Source organism: Labrus mixtus, chromosome 22, assembly GCF_963584025.1.
Source record: "Labrus mixtus chromosome 22, fLabMix1.1, whole genome shotgun sequence".
Lineage (NCBI taxonomy): Eukaryota > Metazoa > Chordata > Actinopteri > Labriformes > Labridae > Labrus > Labrus mixtus.
The window spans coordinates 9,951,964-9,979,349 of record NC_083633.1 but is presented as its reverse complement, the minus strand read 5'-3'; the positions used below and the strand labels follow the sequence as shown (position 1 = coordinate 9,979,349).

The following is a 27,386-nucleotide window of genomic DNA, read 5'->3' as shown; positions in this document are numbered from 1 at the left end:
GTGCACAAAGACAGCGGCTCGCAGAGGAACTTGTTCAGAGTGAACCGGGGACGCTGGGAGGCGAAATAAACAATCTCCGGACTCCAAGTAGCCACAGCAGCTCAGTTTTTCCCCTCTTCAAGCACACAAATCACCCATCGATTCAACAAATACAAGGTAAGGACTTGTTTTTATTCGTTTCAGCGGGAGAGGAGGCTGCGGAGCGGGTTAAACCTCCTTCGCTTTGGCTTCCCGAGCATGGTTGTTTTTGCAGAAAATGGCGTCATCGCCCTCTTGTTTCTGCCTGGCCGCGATGGGAAGAGGAATAGTTTCAGAGAGTTGTAGCAGCCTTCACACGCGGCGTTCACCTCTTAAACGATGAAATCACCAACTACGACGTGTTATATTCAATATTTAACCGTCAAAAGGGGAGATAGTTGACGATTTCGCTCGGTAGAAGGACGCGCAAAGATGGAAGGGTCACCGGTTCTGTGCGCCAAGCTGCTTCTTGGAAAAGGTGGCACGGAACCGCAAAACGCAGCGTTTTTCACTCACAATAATGCCATCCCAACCGACCCGAAGCCACGCCAAATGACCGCGGATGGTTTAGTGCTATGACCAGGGTGGCGATGGACGCATTTGTGTTAGCACTGCACCTTGTCTTTGTGTGTATTTTATTCGGGTTAGCTCGTTTTTACGCCGCACTCCCCTGCCATGCTGCAATCGTTACGAGGGGGCCTCTCCAACGGCTTAAAAGGTGCATTTCGTACTTGGCTTTTCCTTTGCTCAAGTCAAGCTGCCCCTTTTGTTAGTGAAAATAGTGGCGTTTTTTTCGGCTGACAATATAACCGTGTAAAAGGAGATTTTCGGGGATAATGGGGGCGATGCAAATCGTGCCATGAGAACGGCGACTGCTCCTGCGCTCTGGTTCACTTCTTGCAAGGCGAGGAGAGCCCGAATGAGAGAAATATAAAAAAAGTCTTTTTGACGAATCACATAGTTTGCACGAAACTGGGAAAGTCCGGCGCTGCGCAATGATTGTGCTGCCGCTTTGCGCAGAGCACGGTGGCAGCTGCTGTAACCGCCGCCACCATTTCGCCGCGATATTTTCGTGTGTGTGTTGGCCAACCTTTTGTAAATAGTTGGGGACTCTTGGATAAAAGAGCACAATAGTATTCACGCGGGCCCTTTATGGCCTTTGAATGCGGTCCTAAGTCCCACTCCGGCTGTCCTGTCTCTCCCTGTCAGCTACGTGCATGCGTCCTAGCACTGGCCACCACACATCCACCATAGCGAGGCCACTCGGTTCCCCGTGCAGACGCTCGCTTGGTTCCTCCTGTGGCCAAAACTCGGAACTTATCGTGTGCTGAGTGTTGTGGTATAGGCCATGCTGATCAAATCGAAACAACAACGAAACATCAGCCATGGAGACTGCACATCACTCGCTCCGTACACATTTTTATTAAGTTTCCTGAGTTATGCAACCGCATCCCCGTAGAGCGAACTGCTCATCCGCCTCTATTTACTCGTCACCCACCATCGGATGGGTATTTGTGTGTAAAATCTGGCGAATTGGACCAATCCCCGTGGCGACGACACTGATTGAGGAAGATATGTCATTTGCAAATCACCCAGTGCCATTTGCGTCACAGCCCGCGGCCTCGCACGCCCATGGGGGGCGATGGAGTTGCAAATGGAGACCGTGTGTGTGTGTGCTGACGCTGCCCCAGCTGAAAAGGAACCAATAGACACGGACCCGGGCGGCAACAATCGCCGTGCGCTTTCACTCTCCAGTAGTGCACCGACAGGAGATTGTGTATGAACACGGAAGATCGCGCAGTATATTCGCGATGGTTAGGTTTCCTTCGCCCTGCCTGGGATGCGTAAGTGGATGCGTGCACACACGCTGGTTAAACCAGCTTAAAGGCTCGACAGGCCGGCCGGAGAGGAGTGTATCCGTCCGGTCCCCCCCCTCATGGTGCTCGATGCATGTGGCTGTGGTGGACTCGCTCATGTGTAGATCAATCTTTCGACTGGATCGGGATGATAACACCGTAAAGCCTTTACTGACAGCACTGACTATTAGGTCGGATTGTTATTGGGACACTGGACACTCAACCGAGTCAGTTTCTACATCCACAGCGCGCCATGCGTTCCAGCTATGGAGATGTGCTGGGCGTTTTATATCTAGGAACGTTTATTTGTTGCTCCTGCGCTTTTGGGCACTGCGCATGGTTTCATCCAGCAGGGCTCAGAGAACTTGTTCACGAGGCAGAAAGTCCCGAAAGTGTCAGTAAAAAGTGCATATTCAGTCAGCATGGTAATCCTGTTAAAGGTTATGTTTTGGTGTAAATGTAATTTATATTGAATAGATATTGCAGATGTATTTGGTAACATGCTGGTACAATAACAGCCCGTTTTATTGTCTGATCTTTGAAGCATGTAATGAGAATTTGACGATGAAATAATGTTGAATTGAGTTCTCTATTATGGTACTGTATCAGTTATACTGTTGAAATAGCATTATAATTTCAAACAGATACACTGTCTAATCTTGCCATAACATAATGAGGCAATTTTAAAGTTGTATGTTTACATGATCGTATTTAGTTAAGATGACAAGGTGCACCTTCTGTGCTGTTTTATGAAACCTTCAGAATCAGTCACATAGTGTATCAATTATATTTGTTATAGGTGCTGTAACAAAACACTTGGGGGAAAATGAATTCTTAACCTGCATCCAGAAAAGTTATTCCCTAGGGGACAGATTCACCCCAGAGGTCCTGAGTCAGGCAGCCCTGCTGCTATGGGCTATTTTTATCTTCTATAATTGAATGTTCAATTCAAGGTCCGTTGGGGCAACCAGTATGTGTCTGTTATTCTCATACGATTGTATGACTGGATAAGTTTTGACTGAGAACATGGCTCAGGCTTTGTTCAGATGTAGAGATGTTTTCCACTGAACATGTGTTGTGAAGTTAATTCATCAGTACATTTAGGCCCATCAGCCGCTGTAAAAGCAGTACACGTGTAGCTATACAGACAAAAGAGACAAGGCCAGTCTGTGTTTAACCACTGATGCTGGTGTCTTTTCATTCTTTGGAAATACAAGTATGAAGTGAAAAAGAAATAGATGGCCAGTCTAACCTTGAGAAGGAACATGAATGTGTAACTAGGACATGAGGGCAGATAATAAAGTGGGTTATAAGGAACCAAAATAAAATCAGAAGGAAAGATTGGTATGAAGTTGACATCATTTACAAAATACTTTATATTTGATTTGAAAATATTATTTAAATTTATCCCAAGTTGCATGTTTCCTGGGCGCCTCAGCTGGCCTCCCATTATCTCCTGAGACTTCGGGGTTAAAGCAACCTGAGATGAGTCTTTCCTTATTAGAACAGCAGCCAGATCTGTGCTCATTTAAGTCAGTCAACACACTCATTAACCTGACAGTCATACAACCTGTCAGTAAGCAAACAGAAAATTAAAATACTCATTCAGACATCAATCAGAAAATCAGTGTCAGCCACTCATTGAAAAAAAAACAATCTAATCCTGAACTGTTGTCTGGCCAACACTGTGAGTTTTCCAGTAGAGCACAACCTGAGAGAGCCCCGACTTTCTCGGCTGAAGAAAGCTGCTCCCACAACCTGGCGAAGATCAGTTCAATTGTCTCCTTACAATCTCTTTCAAATTATTTTTGGATATCACTTTTCCACAGATTTTGTGTTCCCATTTCTTTTTGACATCACCATTCTCAAATAGTTTTAGAGGCTTGATTTTAATGATCATAGGCTGTGCTTTCACACCTGCCAATCCATGTCCGTGTTGATTTCCACACTCTGCTGCTGCGTCTCTTTTCCATGTTCGTGTGTGCGGTGTCACCCCTTTCAATCAAGACTGCACAATTCACTGTGCAGAATTTCTTAAACTTTTTTTTTGAAGAGAAGTTGCAAATTGCAAATGTTCTGGCCTGATAGGGTGATGGAAGTTATCACAGTGAAAAAAAACAGTGGAGCTTATGCCAGAACATGCTCAAAACTCCATGTGTGTCTCAGCCTTGTGAACTTTGTTGAGCAATGGAACTTGGTAGGAACTCATTTTGTTATTTGTTGATAAATCTGTCATTTGGAGTAATGTAGGTGTGTCATTTGTGTGTGTAGAAAAAGTTTAGTCATCACAATGTTAAGTTTTTGGGAATGTCCTAAAGTGTTTTTAAAACTTTGACACTGAAGATATGTGAGATTATGTGTTTGTTTCCATTCATTTAATTTACTCCTTATTTGTTGTTATAGGTGTCAAATTGTCAGTCAGTTTTATAGCCACAGATCTGGGATGGTGATGCATTTGTCAAACATTAGATAGTCTGTTGATTAAATACACCTGCTTTTTGGAAACAGCCTCCTGCTTGTTTCTGTATTGTTTACAAAGAAGCTTCCAAGTAGTTTTATTTAATAGACTTAACAGATGTACTGTATGCGGGTTGCTCTTGATGAGATGACTTCTAGATGGAAAATAAACGCAGCATTTTTGTGATACATGCTCTAAATGAGGAGCATGAATCTTTGTGTTGCTTTGTAAGTTAACTTAATTATAGAGCATATGATGTCATTTTCAGAGTGACAGTTCAACAAACCTATGAGGATCATTGTGTTCATAAGGAGAACCATTAGTGAGGCAGAAGAAAGTCAGAGCCACAGAACATGAACACAGTGTAAAAAAGCTGTAGTTCTAAGCACAAGGGAAATCTATAAGTCAGTTATGTTCCCATCCTATCCTGTGGTCAGGTTGTTGTGATTGTTTGTCTGCCAGCCGTCAGCATAGTGTCAGTGAGTGTGGAGTCCCTCCATTAGGAGGAAGTCCTGTCAGATCGCCCCCACACAGCCATCGGATATAATCGAGTATAGGCAATGAAGATTTCAGGCTTCCATTTATTTGCTCGAAAAACACACATGTATATATTACATGGCATACATGCACAATCGTATATAATGAAGCAAGGCAAGCTTAGGCTTACTGACTGAGAGCAGAAAATCTGAGGCTTCACCGGCGACGACAAAGTTCTTTTCTGACATGATTTCATCCCATTAGTTGCCTCTGAAAGGACAAATAAGGATTTGTCTAATAAAATAAAAGATGTTCCCAAAAAGGAATCGCTTTGATAAATTGATTTCGGGCTGGGAACCCACAATGGATTATGGCTGGAGATTGAATTTAAACATATTTGCTCATAAATATGTTACACTGGTGAATAAATTGCAGGTGTATTTGTGAATTATGAAGCAAAGATGTAGCACTTTGGCCGGGTATAGTAAGGGCTTGAAAATACATTCTAAATATGACAGGACAGTTGAAGTTTTACATTCTTAAATTGTAGATTGAGATAAATGTGTGCTGAGTAAGTCATTTGTGTTGCTGGATCACTTTCCAAATAATAGCTGTGTTCACTTTTATAATTGTGCGTAGCTGAAAATAAGAAGCTGCCTTATTTTTAGCTATAAAAATTCTTCGTTCTGAGGACCGAAAGTGTCAGATATTTTTGTGAAATCCAAGGTGCCAGAAGTGTCTCAGGTTTTTCAATAATATCTGAGCCTTTCATTTATAACGGAGAGTTAGGTTATTCATCCTTTTCTGCAGTATAAGCCATTCTTACAGTGTTACTCCTATCCTAAACAGTTCTACGCTGAGGAGAAAGGGAGATATTATCCTTTTCAGATTTGTTTTGTTCTCATATTGATCTTTTGATATTGTACTTTAGGCTTGTGTAGAGCGGGTAAACAATACCAATAAACAATATAGTTTATATAGAAAAGTTTAATTTAAAAGTTGAATATGTCATCCATCAACACTTTAAGTGTCCAGTAGTAAGCAGTGAGCGGAGAGGAGATTAGGAGGCCTAGCCACAGACGTCAACAATCAGTTTGAACACCTTCGCTCTCATTACCTGAGTCAGAACAGGAACAACCACGTCTGTCTGTTGCCAGGGAAACGGAAGAGTCCCTCGTGCTCATGTGAGTGTATCATTGGCACATGCGCTTGTGTGGTTGGAAGTGTTTTATTTTCAACCTTGTAGTACACACAGCCTCTTAAAAAGTGAGTAAAATAAGTGTTTATGTTCTCAGACAGCTGTCCATTCTGGGCTTTGTAATCCTCTGGCTGCACCGGCTGCCTGTCAGCTTTTTATGAAACACTTCTCAACAGAGTAATTAGGCTGCTGTTGGTCTTGGTTTGGGAATTCCAACCTTCCCGGTGCCACAGCAGATTGAAATAAGACACAGATCCCAAGACAAACATAGCTGTTGATTACCAGATAAAATCATATTGTAAATGAATGAAGAGAAAAAATGTTGAGGTGTAACAATTTTAAACCATCTTAGAGCACAGCCTACTATAAAACTTTTTTATATATCCTGTGACTGCCAGTTCAAATACAAAACTATTCCTCTGGTATCTGCTTGGACCCCCAGTCTATACGAATATGGTTAACAAACCTATTTTTTTGGCATAACCTCATGTGGTCGAACAAGTACCTCTTTATATCCATCCCTGTATAGCCATGCACTGATGACATGAGGTTGGCAGCTCTACGAGAAAGAACTTTCTAGTTACACAACATACAAAATATTCTAAACAACAAAGTGTCCCTTCCAGTATAACTGAGTTTGGTATTTTTCATCTGCTTATTTCTAACATCAGGAATTTACAGGGTGGGGGGAGTTTTATTTACTCCATAAAATATTATTTTTAGTATAATTAAGATCAAATCTGAGAGGTAAAGAGCTTCTTATGAAAGGGGCCTTAGATGATTTCTTAGTGTACACCTCACCTGACTTGTTAGTGTAAGCCTCACCTGAAACAGTCTGAGTTTAAGGATTTAGAATACAACATTTTTTTCCATCAATCTTATTCACTTATGTGCTTCATATTACAATGATACTTCCACAGAAGTTTCCGTCTGCAGTTTTCCGTCCTCATGGTCTCCTTTTGTCCCAATTTTGTGATCTACATGTATTCATATATTTCATGCTGATTTCTGACAGGTTGCCAGAGTTTATCCCAGCATGCATCAGGTGAAATGCTCTGAACCAACCTCAACAGGTCATCAGGGGCTACGGGGCCTCACACTTAACAGTCAATAGTGTAGTGTTTTAAAGGAGAGGAGGGTTTGATATGATTTATCACCCCTCAGTATGAAATAACTACATTTTCTTTAAATCATGGAATAAGATTTATTTTTAATGAGGTTGTTTCCTGACTTGAGTGGTTGGTATGGAAGACAATTTTAATTTCCCATTATAGCTAATGCCTAGTTTCAATGTATGAACTCCCTGTGCAGTCTCAGTGAAAAGATGACAGCGTTTATGTAATGCATGCATGCACCGTGTAGAGCCGCTGTACAAATAGGAAGACAATTGAGTCTTTTTAAAAAGATAATTTTGTTAAGTGTGCAGAAAGGGGACCTAAAGCTTTGTTATTTCACTGTCAACGGTCATTTTGTTTCAAATGTTTCTTTGACTTTTCTCATTTCCTCGTGTTGGTTTTTATCAAGCAGGTGTCACTTGGTGGCTGTATCTTTTAACTGAGATGAATAAACTGTTACAGAGCGCTGTATTCAGTCCATAACTGTAGATATAGTTCCTAAACAAATGAGTTTGTTTTGACTGACTCACACAGACAGTGTGCAGACAGTGCACAGACACACACTTTTTTCTGTTGGCCCCCCTTTGGCAGATGAACATTTTTCAAAGCGCCCCCTATCGCTCGTCACCATACACATCAACATACATTAAACACACTGTCAGTCACACTCTTACTTACAAATTCCTATATCATAAGAATTGACCTCAAACATTAGCTGCAAAAAGTACAGAAAAGCAACTTTAGTGTGACAACAAACTGAAAACATCCACAAGCCATTTTTAAAGAGGAAGCAGATGGGGGCGTCGGTAGCCTTAGGGTAAGTGGGTGCACCCCACGTACGGAGGCAAAGTCCTAATCTAAAATCAGAATCTGGTCCTTTTATTGAAGTCAAAAATGTATCAGATATCGGACTGATCACAAAAATGAAGATCAGAGATGCTTTTGCAATGAAGTTGATGGGAGCATTTAATACAATGTGCGGATCATTTTGATTCTTAGACTCAATCTGTGAAATATTACAGGCAAATCACATACTTTGTGTTAGAAAGCTTTTTGTATCCCCCTCTGTGGCCGCTCGTGTGTTAGTTGGAGTTCTGTTTCAAGTCTTTTGAACACATCACCAGACTAAAATACTTTTCAACCTGAAAATGTTTTAAGTACAAGCTCTGTCTCCCTCTGCTGGACTTTTGGTGGAACTACAAATCTACTGGCTTGTGCGTGTAACTCAGGCTGCATAGTGGAAGCATCTGTATGTGTAGGTTTAAGCTTCTTTAAACAGTGAGCGTTTTAAAAAAACATGTCTTTTCTGTCATGTTTCCTAAGTATTCCTGATCGAACTTTTCCCGGACGTTAACTACACAATCAACATTTCTAGCTTTAAGTCCATTCCTGTACTACTTTTTGATAGTTTACCTTAAAACGACATGAAGAACAAGTGTATGCCTCCCTCTTATTCTGCTAAGTTGAATGTACTTGTCATGCTGTTTGCTTGTTGTCTGGGACTCTTTCCTTTATCATGTACAAACTTTAAGCACTTATCACCTGCAGCTAATCTTATTAATACACCATTTTGCTCCTGGGACATTCAAAGCTAATCAACTGACAAAGAAAGAGCCAAATGTTCATTTATCAAAATCTGGAGTTATCAGATGGTTCGCCGTCTTTGGCGGAAACAGATCCTGAACCTTTTCAAATTAATCAATTTATCTAATTAATAATGAGTGAGGCTGTTTAGCATTGCTAGAGTGAAGCTTCCGTTGTCACGTTGTTCCACTTGAATTGAGCATCCTTGTGGAGTCAGGTGCATGTGGCTGAGTTGGAGCAAGCAGTTTTAATTAAGACTGCCACTAGAGGGCAGCAGGAAGTGTTATTTCCCAAAAAGATGCTGTGATACATGAATTGAAGCTCAAATTTCTTAATTGAGGTTGTGAAAACGATTTAGATGGACCCAGTAGATAATAAGACTGTGAATGTATTCCAGGGGTCTTAATTTATCTCCCAGTAGGGGATGCAACATGCAACATGATAGAAACTGGTACAAAATATTGATCTTGACACAGTCTCTTATATGGCAGAAATAAGTTATGAGCCAGAGAAGATATAAGGTGGATAAACATGAATCCACAATTGAAACCCAAATGTAGAGTTTGGGTTTCAATGTGTGGGTGTGAATGTGTCAGTAGTACTTTCTGTACATAAAATGACCTGTTATTAAATGCATTTTCATGCAGAAACTGATTTAAAGTTACAGTGTTCCCATTGCGAGGCCCTCTGGGAAAGGCATCATGTTAGAAAGGCCCGAGTTCTCATTTTGAATGCACACAGTAAGGATATTATGCCTCATGCAGAGTAATGGTGAAGGTAACATGGGTTTAATTTCCCTGACAGTAATATGAGGAGCAGCCAAATTAGCATTGTGGGAAATCATTACTGTGACCTTAAATTATTTAATTCTGTTTATATTTAGATCATGTTTGTGGCCTGGTGGTTTCCAAACACTGCAGCCAGGTAACCCACAAAGCTGTTATGTTGCTTGTGTGATTTCTAATGCAATATAAATGCTTTCACAAGAAGTATCCAAACAGAAATGTGTTGGAGATGTACTGTTTGGAAACAGAATACAAATATACAGAGGTGGTTAATGTTTTTTTTTTTTTAATTGGTTGCTTGTTCTTGTGACTTTAATGTGATCTAATTGGTGAATCTGCTGATGGCAGAATATCATAGAGTGAAAAAGAGTTTCATACTCACCATTTACAAGGACACTCCCTTGTTCAGAGATGTTTGTGGCAGAATTAAATTTGCTAAACTTTCTAATCTTTAAAATTCAGCTTCTCTGCATAACTCCAACTACATAATTCAACCTGAATAAGTGTGAACTTTATAAACACATGTTGTTTCCATTGCTCTTGAAACTTAAGAAGGTGGAGCTTGATTTGCACTTCATTTAAACTTGAATTATACTTGTTTCATTAACACTTTTCAGTGATACTACGGGTAGGATGTGTACAGTGAAGTGAAGCTAGATGTTGTGTAGAGTTCTTAGCAAAAGCTTTGCTGTTGCAGGCATTCTTACTAATAGGTTTGAATCCATACTGAAAAAAAAATGTATAAATAATTATGAGACATGAGGAGCCTTTGCACTTGTATCCTCAGTTTTTCCTTTAGCTCATGTGGAGTGTTGTTGCAGGTTACAGGTGTGCTGGTAGTGAACGTGCAGGAGGCCAGTCTTGGCAACATGGTGAAGGCCCAGAAGTCATCTGGGAGGAAGAGTTCTCTCTGTCAACGCAGACAGGTACTGGAATCAATAATACTGCCTGGATGTTATCATCCAGTGTTTATGTCTTGACTGTGATTGCAGCTGCTGTAACAGTGTATTTTCCTGCAGATGATTAATAAAGCGTCTATCTAGTTATCCTACAGTCTTTATCGTTTTAAGTTAAGGTTCTTAGTGACCACCACTTGTGCAACCGGTTAATCTAACAATTAGCACCAATCGAAAGTACATTTTACACTGACTGATTTTTACTTTGACAGTCAGCTGACGAGTACAGTACACAGAAGAAGAAGAATCAAATCAGAAAAAACTTTGCTAAAAGAGATACTTCTTTCTTATGAATGAGAACAATAAAGATGTTATATAATTAGACTTAATAATCTGGATCATTCCCTTTAATGTAACTATCAGCTATTTATTGTATTTGGGAATAAACATAAATCATTGCTATTACATTTAATGTACTTTTGAGCAAAAAAACAAACATCATATCAATAAGGTACATTTAACTTTTTATGGTATTTTGTTTATGTCTTCTAAATCTCCTGTAGATCAGATCTGGTTGACATGAGACTGTTTGGGCTTAAATCGTTTATACATGTTGTACTGCACAGATGGCTTCACTGAGCATGTGTTACATGCAGTTAAGCTATTTTGTAATCATTTGATGCACGGTGTGTTTGTGTGCATGTGTGTGTAAGAGTGACACAAGTGTCCAAGTGGCCCACTTGTTCTGTGGTGATGTGCTGTAATGTGCCTGAACGCTGGAGTCATTTATCCCTCTTCAAGGGCGACAGGGACACGAGGAGCAGGAGAGACAGACACAGAGAAAATGAGGATAAATTGGTGGGTGGGACAACGAGAAAGATGGGGGATTTAGAGAAAAGGGAGGTCTGGTCAGGAGACGCAGCCCCACACACACACACACACACACGTGTGCGTGCACACAAAACACTAGCACAGATGGATGCATGTGTATCCATTGGGTCAGTGAGGAGTCACTTATCTGCTGAAGGGTGGGTTTGTGCGACAAGGTTAATGTCCCGCCTGCAATGGATGCTCAGGAGACATGACAGAAATACACACATACATATACACACACAAGCACGAACAGACACACACATACACACACACTCTCATTCCCTCTGTCACCTGCTGTGACCCCTCCCTCTGCTGCCCTGCAATATGCAAATTTTCAATAAGCAGTGAAACATTTTTTTGTGAGAGGACGTCATTGATAGTTTGATTGAGTCCAGTTTATTTATGTATGATCAGGTTTCAGCTTTAAGAAATGGTGTGTCTGTGTGTTAGTGTGTGTTTTATGTTAGAGTTTTGTGTCTCTCATGCTCAATACAGTAGGTCACACTTTCCTTTCTGATAAAGAAACACAGTGATGATCTGGATAATTAAGATTTGAAATGCAAAATTGACTCTAGCGATATCTCAAATCAAGATGGAAGATAAAGGTCTTCTAAATGATATACTGGAAGTCTATCTCTCTCGAATGTTAATGTTTTGATTTCTGCATCATCCAGCGGTAGCTTAAGGAAAGTAATCTGTCTGCTGCTTTCCCAACCACTCACAGATCTGACCTGGGACACTCAGAAAATCTGACTTAAAGAAACACACAGCCTGCACCATTGTTCATATGTTTATAACTCATGATTTAAAAATAATGATGCTGATGTTTGCTTATGTTTGTAAACCAAATTAGTTTTGGAATGAATAACTTAATATATGAAAATACAAAGAAAAACAATTGACATTTACAGCTAAAAAAAACATAATTAATAATATAGGAACTGAATTTGTAGCCCTCTTCAAATAAAGCAGTATATATATATATATATATATATATATATTATTATTATTATTTAATCAACTCTAGTCTTCCAGGCTATATATCCTATCCATTCCCCCATATTATTTTAAAATTGTGTATCTCTAATCTTGCAGAGAAAGTAGATTTTTCTGTTGTATATTGTCCATAACAACATGTCAATCCTCAGCATTTGGTATCTCTCTGAACATAATTCTAAACATATATTTGTTTGCACCTTTCAGTCCTATGTTAATTTTTCAGGAGCTCATGTTTTCATGTCTGGTTTTCGTTCCGTGCAGAGTGGTGGTGAGGCGGAGATGGAGGAAGACCAGCTCAACATAGATGCCCAGCAACCATCTCAGGAGCAGCCCAAAGAAGGGGAACAAGCCCATGATGAAACTCAACTGGAGACCTCTGCTTTGATTGAGGCTCCGTCGGAGAACTTGGACCAGAAGGAAACCACGATGGACATCCAGGAAAAGGACGACTCTCCTACCCAGCTCCAGGCAAAACCACTGTGGAAGCCCATTCCTCCTCTGATGCCCGAGCCCCACAGCGGTAACAGCCCCCGGACCAGGGACCAAAGCTGTCAGACTGAGGACAACAGTCATAACACAGGTGGGGAAAGTTCTGTCTTCCATCTGCACTCCCTGCTGCTGTGATTCACACCCCCACAGGCTAAAACTGTCTGTCAGCCTCCTGTGGATCTTTAGCTGCACATTCATGTCTGACATATGAAAGTTTTATCAGGAACTGAGTTTATTACACAAGCTTCAGGATGACAACTACAATGGTTTGAGGAACTTGAAAGTCATGTTTAATCTCACAATGAAAGCTGTGGTAGAAATTAACCAGCTCAGGCCCCTAACTGAGCAGGAAAATACTCCTAAACAAATATTAAGTACCTTTAAAACGGAGTAAAACTCTTCTTCTTCTGTTCAGACCTGATAAATGAATCCTATATCCAAGGACTTGTGAAGTAGGGGTGCTGGGGTTGTTGCAGCACACTCAAATCAGAGACGATTAACACATACATAAACTTTTAAGAAAGTTTAATCTCATGTTAACCAAGATTAGCAGATATTTAGATGAAGTACACCAGAATGTTTGATTGCTTTTTTTGTCCGTTTACTCTCGTAGTCCCTAACTTATTTATCATACTTCCTGCAGAGTGAAACAACTCACAACACGTTGTAGCTTTTCATCTTGGCGCCCGCATCGAGGGGTTTCCGAGAGGTCTAAACATAATCAAAGAAAGTAAAGACTTCTGATCATAATGTTGGAAAGAGCAGAATCATTCAATGTTACCCCAGATTTTGGTTCAATTCAGATGTAAATTTTGCCACTGGGATTACATTTCTAACGGCTGCTAAAAGTCTCTGCACTCACGGTGAAAAAAGAAGCTGTTGACTTCAACTGATGTTCCTGATTGGTTGATCTTTGACCCTCTTGCCGAGGGGGGCGTGGAGGTCAGTCGGTCACTGACCTGGCTTGCTGGGATGATGGTAGCTTGTATGGGAGAGGTGTGGGGGGATGGGTGGGGGGTAAATTCTGTCACACATGCATAACCTCTCTCTCTCTCTCTCTCTCTCTCTCTCTCTCTCTCTCTCTCTCTCCCCTCCCTGCCTCAAATACCACAACTCACCATATTTTCATTTACATTTTAACCCCTTCTTCTGTTTGTGTGTTTCTGGGCATGTCAGTCTTTCTGCTGCTGGCCTTTTAGCCTTCTGTCTGTCTCTCAACCGCCTACAAACACACACACGTTGTCCCACATTGCTCTACTTACCCAGAACTTGGCTTTGTGTCCAGACCAGCATGTGTGGGGCCAGAAAGGGTTTAAACCTGCAACGTCTCAAATACTTGTGTTATTATATGACCAGAATCAACTTAATCTTTTAAAGAGCAAAACAAGTGCAAATAAATGCAAAAATGGTCTTATTACTAAAAACTAAACATTTTCTTTGATTTGCCATTAATTAATGAAAAATAAAGCATTTTGCTAGGGTCGGTGATTGTGCATCTTGACTAAACATTAGTTGCAGTTTGTTAGATGCAGTTGAAGTCTGTGATTGAAAGCCAAACAAACACTGGATATTTGTCACAGCTGGTAACACTGACAATGTTTAATTTGGAGCTATGTCCCAGTCAACACTGTTACAGAACGTTGTTTTGTCGCTGCAAAAAGTATGTTCTCCCTGTCACCATATTCACCTCATAATGTGAGAACTTATATGCAATCGTTTGAAGAGTCTGTGAATCTGTTTGTGAGTGTAGGTGATCTGTTTAAGTCTCTTTTGATTCCTGTCTGCCTAAAAAGTTAAGAGGATAACGAGGGAAAAAGTTTTTCATTGAATGAAATGCATCAATAGAGATAAAATGAGAGTTCTTAACCACCCTGCAATTCATCTCAGAAGCCCCTTGTTGGTCATGGAGTCAGGGTCTGCTGCAACAATCATTAAAGGACCAAAAACTTCACTCCTTTCATTTTTTATTTAATACTTAATAATAATAATTGAATACTTAAAATCAACATTAGATAATTAATTGCAAATGTCACTGGTATCAATAAGCTGAAATAACACCTGTTATTGGTGTCTGTTATATATTTCTTTCTGCTTCAGGCATGAATCTGGATTTTCTACTTTTTTACATTAACTTGATTCATTCTTTTTTTTATCATCAGGGATGTTGAAAAGTACATGATGAATGAGATACATGACAAGAGCAATACTATATGGGAGATGTGACAAATAAGTGTCAACACTTCAGACAGCATAACAAGACAAAGCAGAAGCTAGCAGGGTCATATTGTAACATTGTATGCTGAGGGTGTTGAAGGGCTCTGTGAAGCTCTCAACTTGATTTGTTGGTTATTTGACTAAGTTAACGCACGTGGATTTGTTTCCAGATCAAGAAAGCTTATTAGCAACCTGAAATGTGAGGGAGAAAAGGTGATGATGTGGTACCCTTACTGTAACATTGTGGCAGGCGATTTGTAAAAAGCAATGAAGTGACAATACGGAAAAAGCCGACCAGTAAATCAAACAGACATAAAATCCCTACCAGCACCAGAATGGCTGTTCTCCAGATGACCCTGCACTCTTTGGTGTTTGTGTCGAGTAAAAGCAAATCATTTTTCAATACCCATTAATACTTTTATGTTTGGTCACACTCCTGCTTTGGTTGATATCCATGCTGAGGTATCAGATACTACGCTGGCTCCGAGTTCTGTTGGACTAAGCACATCTTTTTATCATTAGCATGGCTCTGCCCCTCAACTGCATGTTTGCTAAAAGTCCCACATGAGCTGTGTTCCTCTGAACGACACATCACAGTGATTTCATGTGTGAAATCACTGTGATGTGTCGTTCATTTTTTAACGCCTGCAACATGTTTTTCGTTTCTGATCACAAAATAAGCTAATCTCACATTCAGGCTGGAGCGTGTGCGTGTGCGTGTGCGTGTGCGTGTGTGTGTGCGTGTGTGTGTGCGTGTGTGTGTGTGTGTGTGTATGAGTGACATAAACGAGGCCAGAGTGAGTCACTGCCCCATTCAGACTGTACCTTGTGTCTTACAAGATGTTCATAATTCCCAGGTGATGCTGTTACTTTCAAAGACTGTCATACTCAGATGTAATTATTTATTCTACTTTTATAAAGTGCAATCTCTCTCTCGCTCCCTCGCTCTCCTTCTCTCACTGTCTAGGTCTCTGTGTGGAGCCAGGAGACCCTCCTCTGCTCCAGCAGCCACTGCAGACCTCCAAGTCCGGTATTCAGCAGATAATAGAATGCTTCCGTTCAGGTATGTGACATAATGCATTTATTATTCATTCTTTTTCTATTAATGATCATTTAAATTCGGTTACGGCACCGATGTTTTTCCAAATGGCAGAAACAACACGCTGGCTTAGTTACAACTGAACTTTAAACAAGAAGAAAAAGAACAAGAATTTAGTTTATAGTTCTATATTTACTTTTTTAAATATTTTTTGGGGGGGCTTTATGTGTCTGTAGTGGAGAGATAGGACAGTGGATAGAGTAGGAAATCAGGGGGAGAGAGAGAGAGAGTGGGGAATGACATGCAGGAAAGGAGCCACAGGTCGGATTTGAACCTGGGCTGCCTGCTTGGAGGACTATAGCCTCCGTGGAGCGTGCACTAACCACTCTGCCACCAGCGCCACAAACAGACTAGATGTTATCAGAAAAATGTTTTGTTGATGAAAGCACAATGGCCGATACTTTAGTCCTGACACATCCCCCCAAAAGAGTGTAAATGTACCCGGAAGCCCAGTGCATACTGTTTCACACCTTTGCAGGAAAACATATTGTCTAATCTGGAAACTTTGCTTTGTTTTCATAATGACCGGGTCCCTGATTTGTCAATACTGCATGTCTACAAATGACTGTGAGCCAAAACAAGAAAATCTCCCATGTCTTGAGACTTGGCTGTCGTATTGTGGTATCTGTTTATAAGGAATAGATTGGCATTTGCACAACAGCAGACTCTTTCAGCTCCAATTCCTTTGTTAAAGGGGACATATTATGAAAAATCCACTTTTACAGTGTTTTTGAACAGATATTTGGGTAACCTGAGTGTCTACCTACACAACCCACAAAATGTGAAATAAACCCATCCAGTGCTTTTTTGTGGTCTGCATAAGTCTTTCTCAAAGACAACACAGGGAAAAATGCTCCATTTTAAATTTGCTCTCCTTGTGATGTCACAAATGGGCCACCCATGGACTCTATCCCCAGCCGAGAACAAAACTTTTGCGCAGGTCCACCATTTTTATTCTCGCTACAGAGGAGTGATGTCTACTGGGAAAACTCAGGGGGGCTCATTACATTTAAAGAGACACACACACCAAAACAGAGCGTTCTGAGAGAGCTGGTTTATACAGGGTCACAAACCTCCTCTGGTGCTTGATTCATGTTATATTTTGACCAAAGCACATCACAGATGTTTCATTATACCACAGGGGACTGTTTGAAAAGGTGGAAAATGGCTATAATTTGCCCTCTTTAAGTTAGAGCTAAAGAGGTATGTAAAGCAGAGCATAAAACATTTAAATGTGTTTCCTTTACTCATGTTTCCTGCATGGCCACCTACGTATGTTAAGAGCCAGCCTTTTAACACACCCAAGCCACATTTCTACTGAGCCAGTGGGAAAAGAGCATCAAATGCAGAGACCACGCAAATCTGAAAGAGTAAAATAAGTGACATGTGAAAGGACACAACAATGTGTGTGTAAATGTGTGTGACAGTAGGATGTGCAGGTTCTCATGTCAGTGGGAATTAATACAAAAGTGTTTAGGCAGTGATTCTATAAAGTGTGCGTGTGTGTGTCCTTGCACAGTCCAGCAGACAGAGCAGTTGATCTGTTTGTGTGCAAATATGAGTCACAAATCCCAACAAAGCACTGACTGCTTCTTTATGGACAAATTTGGCATTGGACACATGAGTCAGCATGCTGACGACAATGACAGGAAAGTAAAGGTGATGACAGCAGTGACGCAAAAACAGCACTTAATGTTACAAAGGCCAGGACCGTTACAGGCCTCTAAAGAAGGAAGAAACTAAAAGTTGTGTTTTTAGGGAAGAGGAAATCTGACCCGTCAAGCTTTGTTACAGAGTTACGATAATCTGCTTATTTTCTCTGTTCCAAGTCTTGTTTTTCCCACAGGGTTGGTAATTTTCTCCTGATACACTTTTTAAGATTTGGGTTGAAGTTGTCTTTAGGTCCTGACAGACATTGATATCATGTGCTCTGAAAAAAGGAACAAAGAAAATCTGTCATCTGTAGCAGTTTTAAGCCTGTAAAAACTTTGACCAATGTCTGCCACGAGATACCAATCTGATGAACCAATCACATGCCTCCCTGTCTCCCTGCTCGTTCTCTACCCCATGCATGCATGAGCCCACACTCAAAGCATGAGCTGAGGTTCTGGACCAATGGCGCTTGTGCATGTAAGTGAGGGGCGTGGCTTTTGAGGGAGCACAGAGGGGATGCTACTTTCAAATTCATGCTAGTTTTCGAAAATTACCAACTCTGCCTTTAAGTAAATGAAATGGTGCTTATAAAAGATTCCCAAAATACCAATCTTTTATAGTAATATTTGAGCTTTCTAGCAAGATACGTAGCTTCTGGGAAACTGGGCTCATCACTAGTAAACAACCTTGCAGACTTCTGTCTAGCGTCTAAGAGAGTAGACATGATTGAATTTAGATTCACAGTGATATAACAGCTGCTGGCTCCCTGTGACAGTGTTTCTTTGTAACTCTCCCGTGATAAAAGGCTTGATAACAAATGTCCTATATCTCTCCCTTTAGTTGATGTTAGTAATTATCACTTCTTTGTCTTACAGGCACCAGCCAGCTGAGACACATGCTGCTGAGGGAGGTGGACACCATCTTTGAGTGTAAACTGTGTCGCAGTCTGTTCAGAGGTCTGCCCAACCTCATCACACATAAAGAGTACTACTGCCTGTCACGGCTGCCCGAACCCGACGGTTAGTGACACAGCACAGCATGCAGACACACACTCATGTAACATCAGTCAATGAATGCCACATGCTTGTAATCACGGTCTCAACTGTATTTCAACCACATCACTTGAGACATTTCCCCAATAGTCTTCATGGATTGTAAACAGCTTTTTCAAACATGGAATTGATAAAACTCTGGCACGTTTAAAGTTACTTTAAAGTTACTAATTTAGATTTATTTACAGCAAATGAATAGCAGTGTGAAGAGCAGAAAGACTTTGTTCCCATGGAAAATCCTAGAGACAAAGAGGAGGCAAAGCATCATCCCAGCAGTTTACTCTAACGAAAGGTGTCCAGTTAAGGTGTGCAGTAAACTTATTTACAATATCCAGTGGGACATTTTTACAATAGGTCAGCAGATCTTGCATCTTTTTGTTTTGTTTTCCTCCTTTTTTTGTAAAATGTTTAAAATACTGCAGCAGACAAAACAGGTGAAACGATAAATCCAAGGGCCAGACCCAGCGCTTCAGTGTAAGCTGAGGATACATTAATGCAAACTTGTAGGTTTCTACAATTAAAAACAAAACTAGGGATGCAACAATTCTCAATACAATAGTGAACCAGATAAGTAAACTCGAATGCACCACAGTTGGGGGAAGCTGAAAACACATTACGTTCACATGGCAAGCGGTGAAGAGATGCAGCAATATTTGGAAGCACCATCAGTGTTTCCCCTAGGTTGGAGTTGTAGCAGCGGTGGTGAAGTGGAACAATGTTTAAGTTGCGTGCAATTTTTTAAAATTCTTGTCATTAAAATAATTATTAAAATGTATTGGACAAAATAATCAACCAACAACCATCCTATTGTCATAACCCGGCACATATAGGGGAAACATTGACCATCGTCTTTTCAATCAGTGCTGTGGGAACATTTTGGTTTCAGCGTTGAGTTTAATGACAAAGAGACAACGGTAAACAAAACAAAAATACTCTCTGCAAATATTGTTTCACACGTGTCACCTTCTCAAATGGAAACACTAATGGAGTTTGACTTAGTTTAAAGCAACAGACTACAGAACGCTGTTAAGTTACTCACATGAAGCTGCTGATTGTTACACACACAGACACCAGCTTATACCTGTATGATGCAGACGGGGTGAGGGTGGACGGAGAAAAGACGAAGCAGCATTTGAAAGAAAGTTACCGTACACGATGAAACACTTTACTGATTCCGTGTGAAAGTCCACAAAAATCACTGAAATGTCTTCCTATTTGTACAGCAGGTCTACACGGCACTACTTAAACGCTGCTTTCTTTTCACTGAGACTTTAAGCCAGACACAAGGAATGTGTATACATGGAAAAGTTTTTTTGCTTCAAAGTGAAATAAAGAAATAGATTTGGATTAAAATAATTAGCTTTTTATCTTAACTGTAAAGTTCTCTAAAGAATGGAATACCAAAAAAACAAAACAGCGGGGCCTTCAGAACCGAACCGAAAACTGTGACCAAAAAGAAAAGGTATTTATTGAACCGTGGGCAGACTGTATTGTCGCATCCCTATGAGGCATCCATACACAGACCTATGCTCAGAATCAATGATTATTTCATTGTATTTTCTTTCACATTCTGCCACACAACATCTGTCTCCCGCTCATTATTCTCCGTCTGCACACCGCGGTCTTTCATTCCATTACACACGTAATACACAAAAGCTCACATATGCACATCGTAAAGTGTTCAATCCATCAATCATGTCTGGTACCCAAAGTGCAGTCTGTCCTCTCCTCTTCTCTTGAATCACGAAGAAAATTTACTTTGATCTCGCAGCATTGGTGTTTTATCTCATTAGCCACCATATGTGTCTGTCTCTCTTCTTTTTTGATGCTTAGAAGTGGTAGCAGACTGAGGAAAAGGATGAAGCTTAGGAGAGTCTAAAAGTAATTTCTTTGTTACCCAACTCTCCTCTCATCTCCTCCTGAAAGAGAAATCAATCTCAACAGAAATGGTCAATTATAATTTTCTCAGCTTTATTCCCTATAATGATCGCTGTCGTAAGAAAAGAGCCTGGTTTCATCATAATCTTCTTTTCATCTGCCTGTTCTCCTAATGATCTTGTTCCTTTCACCAGCGACTTAATTTTTCTCAATCAAGAGTCAATTACAAGTGGCTGAATATGTATAGTATTGTTATTTTGATAAATGACTTAATTGGTGTCTGTTTTTCATAATTAAGATGCTCAGCATTATTGCATGGATACAAGATAAACAAAACTGTTTTATTTAAAAAGCTTAATCTTTCTCCATCCAGCCCTGACACTGGACTCATTCAGTGTCCAAATGATTTGTGCTCCATTTTTTAAGTGCATAAAATCCAATCCCCCTCTTTCCATCTTCTCTGTATCTCTAGTTATGAAGACTTCTACCAAAGAAACTTGTTCATTTACTAAAAGTGGAGCATTGACTCAAAGAAAGCTCAACAGAGTAGTTTATTGAGTATAGAAAAAAAAGAGTGTGCAAACAGAAAATGTTAGATGGCACTGAAGCTGTATCCTTTCAGCACATAGATGGATAATAACAGATCAATTTTCATGCTGCATTTAGTTTTTTCCCTCTTGAGGGCTTCTTTTTTTTTTGCAACAAAAGATCAGATTCAAGAGTAGGGCCTTTTGACATGTGTGAGATTATCTACTCAGATATTTAGGCTTTCATCTGATGAAGAATAAAAGCAGGCTGGGGTTCAGTGTCTTGCTACAATACATTTTGAAAGCTTTTCTGTGTACAAGACAAACTTTGAATATCTATTTTTCAACTTGAAAGCTTGCTGTGTCCTATATACCAAGAGACCTATATACCAGTGTAAAATTCGGAGACCATCGCACACCCTAAGTGCAGCTGCCACCGTCACCCCCTCGCAAGCGACCTGACGCAATTGAATATTTGCCCCGATTCATTGTGTGGTGCATGCAGCCACCTTGCTGGTATATATAGAAGTAAAGCAGGCTTGTGGTGCCACTTTTTAACTATTTTTCTGCCTCATTATGTCATAAGTATTCCTTTAAAGAGAACAGTTGTACACTGTTAATTAGATAAAACCTTTTGATTGGCTGGTTTGATTGAAACGACTCACCAGCCAATTGGTCGTGGGCTGTGGGTGCTGACCTCACAACTATCAATGTCACTTAACAGGCTAACAGGAGTGCAAACCCAAGATGGCAACAACAGATGGCACTACAGAAACTAAACGCAGCGAAATAGTCACACAAGAAGCTAGATTTCCCTCTGAAAGACCCCCAAAAAACAAGACGTGTCTTATAAACTTTTCTTTATCTACTCTGGTCCATTGTTACTAAGTATTAACTGACTCCAGTGCAAAGCTTAGTTGCTATGTTAAGGCTAAAAATCCCTCCTGATCTGTAAATGAATCAAACAGCCAGTAAAACAGCACCTAATAATAACTTGTATACTGTGGAGAAATCCATCTGGTGGATGTTCAATAATATAAGCAAAAACAAGCAGTAGGTAATGTGTGAATGTCTGAAAGTGCTGCACAGTTGTCCACACAGGATTGTTGATAGACAGTAATTTCAGACAATCACTTCAAAGCACATCAACGCTCAGCAAAGCATTAATAATACGATACAATCAATTTTCTGCAGCTATAAAAGTAAGAAGTCTAATGGTTCTAATGGTTCTAGTCTAGTTTTGGACCTGAAGTAAACAACTCGAACTAAACACCAACTTTATTGTTATGATCATTCAAACATTATTTTATTTATTTTTCTATGTCCTATAGGTGATGACCGACAGAGTGTAGCTATGAAGGACTTACTGGAGGCCATATATCCCAGAGCTGAACGGCCAGACTACGTTGTCCGACTGGAGCCCATTCAGACCACTACCAAGGCTGTGTTCCAGTACCTCACCACCGAGGAGGAGCTGGCTAGATATCCATCACACAACCCCAGGTGCGTGGAATTCTAGCGGATGAAAGTTGTACTCAGTCTACTGTAGCATTTACTTCATGCTTTATCAACACAAGTCCAGAATGTACAGTTTTGTTTCTATAGACTTCTTAGACCCTCATTGTTAGTACAGGATTTAAAGCCACTCTCAGCTTTTTATTCATCTCGGGCTGTTTTGTCTCATCGTCCTTCACAGTGCCAGGGAGAGTCCAGTGGCTTGGGAAGGAGAACAAGTGGAGGGTGTAGACAGCAACAAGCCGAGCCAGCAGGGAGGGCCAGAGAGCCCAGGGCTCAATCATGCACAGAGGAGATGGGAGGCTGAGGAGGAGAATAAAGAGGAGCAGCCGCAGCATGAAGATGAAGAATCCACTAGTGGGGTAGGACGCTGGACATGCTCCTTTAACTGCTGGGGATTTGATGAAGCGCTGCAGGGGATATGATGCATTTTAAATGCCAAATCAGAAGAAAGACAGTCTAGTTCTCCCCAACAAACCCGTTGATCATAGTTGGTCAACCTGTTCTTTGTTCTCTCCTCCCTGTCCAGGTTGAAGATGTGACAATCTCCTGTTGCCTGTGCGGTCAGGACTTTAACTCTCGCCGCAGCATCAGGCGCCACTGTCGAAAGATGCACCAGACCAAACTGGAAGAGCTCCGAAAGTTCACAGAGACACGTACAGTTCCCACAAGCCTACTCTCTATGGTTAAAGGTAAGAGTTTACATAACTAAGGTTATTTCTTAATTGATCCTCGCTTTAAGATGTGGATTAGGAAAAAGTGCCTGACATAAACCTACATTTAAAATCAGCAATGTCAGTTCTTTGTTTTTGCTGCTGTTAAGTACTTGTGTGAGTACAGTGCAGGGTTCGATGTGTCAGGATTTCTTCACATTTGACCAGTTTTTTCAATATCACAAGGGTAAATTGTGCCTGTTAAAGAAATTACATTGAATAATAAATTGAACTATCTGTGTTTATTTTGGAGGTCGACAGAGGACTCTCAGCACACCGACTGGAAAATCCTGCCCGGTGTGTCTCAAAACCTTTGCAACTAAAGCCAACGTGCGTCGTCATTTCGATGAGGTGCATCGCGGCATGAGGAGGGACACCATCTCACCCGGCTTCGCCTCTCGGCCCGGCCAGCCCTTCAATCTGGAGTCCACACCCCCCAGGAAGAGCAACAACTCCTCTCCAACCCGTGGACAAAGCTCAAAGTCCACCCCTGTGAGCTCAAAGACGCCGCCTTCAAACCCGAACCAGTCCAAACCTCAGAGTCCCGCCCCGGCCTCTCCACAGACGACCCCTGCTTCATGCCGCTGCACTCTCTGCAAGAGGAACTACAGCTCCCAGGTTTGTTTGTCATTGAACTGTGAGATATCAATCTTGTCATGTTTGTGATGCTTTGTAATGTTAACCCTGTGGACCCTGGTAGAATCGTGTCATGTTGCTGCAGTTCACTCGGCACGTCACACAAACAAGCAATTATCGATTCAATCCTAACAAACAGCTCTATATACAGAAAGAAATTGAAAACTTAAACCTCTTATCTTTCCATAAAACTCTCTCCTCATATATATGTGTGGCTATTATATCCCAAGTTTTGATTCACTTTGGATTGTATAAAAATGACAGGCCCTTCAGGGCACTTGAAGGGCCCTGAAGAACGGCCTCAGCAGCACTTCAAGTCTAGGGGGTCATCCTAAGTGTATATTACTTTGTTTTTTTCTCAAGAAGGAAAATGTATTATTTTGTGTTATTTTCTTTTCTGTTTCAGCTCATGTTGAAGAGACACATGCGTATCGTCCACAAAATATACAGCATCAAAAGTAACAAGAACGCCACTACGCCAACTCCCTCCACTCCTGCAGCCACTCCCAACAGCAGCAGCACTACCACAGCACCAAGCAACAACGTCCGAGTGAAGGAGGAAGCAGTGGAACCTTCAGAGGGAGACGATGATGATGAAGAGGAGGAAATTGAGAGCAGCCCAGCGCCCTCTCCTAGCGGCAGCACTGGAACAGCTAAAGGTGTTCCTGTGGCACACAAAGCCCTGAAGGTAAAGGAGGAAGAGGCTCCGCCCAGCCCAAAGATGCCGCCGTCCTCATCTTCCTCAACGTCCCGCGGTGCAAACGTGTGCAGCGCTGTGGTGCCCGCCAAAATGACCAAACTTTCGGTGGGCTTTGATTTCAAGCAGCTCTTCTGTAAACTGTGCAAGCGGCAGTTTAGCTCCCGCCAGAATTTAACGAAGCACATTGAGCTGCACACGGACGGCAACGACATCTTCATCAAGTTCTACCGCTGCCCTCTCTGTCGCTATGAGTCGCGCCGCAAACGCGACGTCCTTCGCCATGTAACTGTGGTTCATAAGAAGTCATCCGCATACCTGGCCAAGATCATGCCCAAACTGGAAAGCCGGGCCGTGAAGAGGCTCGCCGAGGTCGTCCTCAACAGCCCGAACCCTAGCAAGAGGACGGGCAGCAGCATCAAAGAAGAAGTGAACGGACGCCATGTTTCTTCTTCATCCTCTTCCTCCTCTCCCTCACCCCCGGTCACTCGCAAGCAGGAGTGCACCACAGCGCCTTCAGCCACCACTTCAACTTCCTCCTCCTCCTCTTCCTCTGCCCCGCCTCCGCCTCCGCCTCCGCCTCCCCCCATCACTCGCAAACAGCAGGACCTTTCATCGCCTGCGTTGACCCCGTCCCCTCCTGTCACCCGCAAGCAGGAGAGACAGCAGACCCACCAGCAGCATCGGCCCATCAGCCCCCCACTGACCCGTCGCAGCGACAAACACACACATCAGCGCAACTCCTCCTCTGGCAATCAAACCCCACACACCCGACGACAGGACACCCAATCAGAGAGCAGCGGTACAGGGTCCACTGAGGTCAGAGTGACCAGGAACTTCTCGCTCCACGCCTGCGATCAGTGTGGACGAGCCTTCGCCAAGAAGGTAATGGACTCTGACCAATCTCTTTCTCTTGTAAAAGTAAAATGATCCACTGTATGAATATCAGTGTGAGGGTCAGTGTGTGCTCAGATAGTTCTCATTAAACTGAGGATCATTTCTGTCGTCTGCTTCTTTGTCTCAAAAAGACTCAATGGAAGGTTTAAGGGACTTTATTTAAATTTGACTCAAAACCCTTTTACTAAATATGACCCTTACTTCATATTGTGGTTGATGAGCTGAATCAAACTCAACATTTAGATGTTTTTTTTTTAATATATTTTTTTAATTCTAAAGTCTCTTTCTGTCAAAAGTGATACAAAACCACTTGTTTAAATCATGAATTAAAGATATAAAAAGAGGAGAATTTACCACTTTGGTGAAACAAAAAACACAAGTAATTTTACACACATTGTTATTATATTATAAAACAGAATAAATCATCATATTTTTATTATTGTTCTGTTCAGAGGTACCTGGAGTCTCACAAGCGTAGTCATCGTAACGCAGCGACAGCAGCAGCAAACAGGAGGAAAGGAGTCAGCACCCGCTCCAAATCTCTGGTCTGGTGAGACACACAACACTGTGAGTATACTGAGGGTTTACCTCCTCTGCAGAGACTCTGTTACTTCACGCCTGTCTGCACCTCCTCTTCTCATCCCCCCTCTTTTTCTGTTCTTCTCTTAGTCACAGTAGATATCTCTACCATCTTGTTCTCTCCTAGTTGCAGCAGTGTTTTTAAAAAACCACAACGAGACGCCGCTATGTGGTGTGCACATGAGCAAATATGTAAAAGTCTGTGTGTGTGAGGTTCCTTTGTGGAAAGATGTGTGTGTTGTTTTTGTTTGTGAAGAAGATCATTCACCAGGACGAGAAATGAGGGGGGAGAAATGAAGTCATTCTGTAGACTTAAATGCACCACTCCGCCGTTTGCCAGCTGTTTCCCATGTTCCTCCTACTCATTTCTGTGTTTCAGTCAGACCCATTGGCTTCTTTTTCTCTGTTTTCTTTTCTTGCAGTTTGTTTATTTATGCTCCCTTTTTTTCCTCACTTGATTCCTCCCTTTCCCCCTCCTTCTTCTGTTTTGCTCTTTTTTCACCTCTTCTTCTTCTTCTCTCTCTACTCACAGTCTGCCGGTGATAATGAAGGGGACAGACACCTATGAAGAAGAAGCCGTATGAAGTTTCGATTTAGAAAAACAATGGTCGAGTGGAACGAGCTCAGAGCAGAGATGAAGGAAACGAACAAGAGGAGTGAAGTACAAAGGATTTCCACCTTTTGCTTTGGAACCAAATATATTGTTGGAATCCGAACCCATTTTTTTTTTGTATAGTTACATTATGAAGCCAGCCAGTTTGCTGGACGGTGGCGCTGCTATCAGAAGAGAGACTGTAGTGACAAGAAGACTCACTGCGGCGGTTTCTATCTGTATTTACTTACAACAGTTTGTAAATAGAGATAATATGCAGAGGACTGACTTGTAGGGCTTTGCTCTCTGTAAAAATCCTTCAGCAAAGGGACAACGTGAGACAATGGAAGGACGAGTGTGTCAGTGAAGAGGGATGGAATCAACTGGATCGTGGCCGCCACAGAAAACTGGAAACTTTCTTTTCCCCCTTTTGAGAAAGAAAAGGATTCAGCTCATGCAGGCTCAGACAGACGCACACACAAACCTACCTGCCTTTTTAGCTCTGAGCATTTCAAATCAGTTGAACAGTACTCACTTCATTATTATTATTTTTCATTTTCTAATTCCACAGTCTGATTTTGTTTGA

The 27,386-nt window shown here is 41.4% G+C and overlaps 1 protein-coding gene across 2 annotated transcripts; it reads left to right on the top strand.

Moving 5' to 3' along the window:
* znf800b (zinc finger protein 800b) lies at positions 1-26,843 on the top strand. Of its 2 annotated transcripts, XM_061029574.1 has the most exons (12): positions 1-156; positions 10,313-10,417; positions 12,521-12,839; positions 15,930-16,025; positions 18,590-18,733; positions 22,503-22,674; positions 22,868-23,048; positions 23,216-23,378; positions 23,653-24,017; positions 24,442-25,617; positions 26,082-26,196; positions 26,741-26,843. In XM_061029574.1, exons 2-11 carry the CDS (start codon positions 10,361-10,363, stop codon positions 26,181-26,183), a joined length of 2,775 nt encoding a protein of 924 aa, XP_060885557.1. In that variant the 5' UTR covers positions 1-156; positions 10,313-10,360; the 3' UTR covers positions 26,184-26,196; positions 26,741-26,843. The 2 variants fall into 2 exon arrangements, with proteins under 2 accessions (XP_060885557.1, XP_060885558.1); XM_061029575.1 differs by lacking the exon at positions 10,313-10,417.
* Positions 26,844-27,386: the final 543 nt, after the last annotated feature.

Excerpts from the sequence above, each read along its gene's own strand:
- znf800b (XM_061029574.1), top strand. The coding sequence starts at position 10,361 with ATGGTGAAGGCCCAGAAGTCATCTGGGAGGAAGAGTTCTCTCTGTCAA. Across the intron at positions 12,840-15,929 it reads GGACAACAGTCATAACACAG|GTCTCTGTGTGGAGCCAGGA; the intron begins GTGGGGAAAGTT and ends CTCACTGTCTAG. Across the intron at positions 18,734-22,502 it reads ACGGCTGCCCGAACCCGACG|GTGATGACCGACAGAGTGTA; the intron begins GTTAGTGACACA and ends TATGTCCTATAG.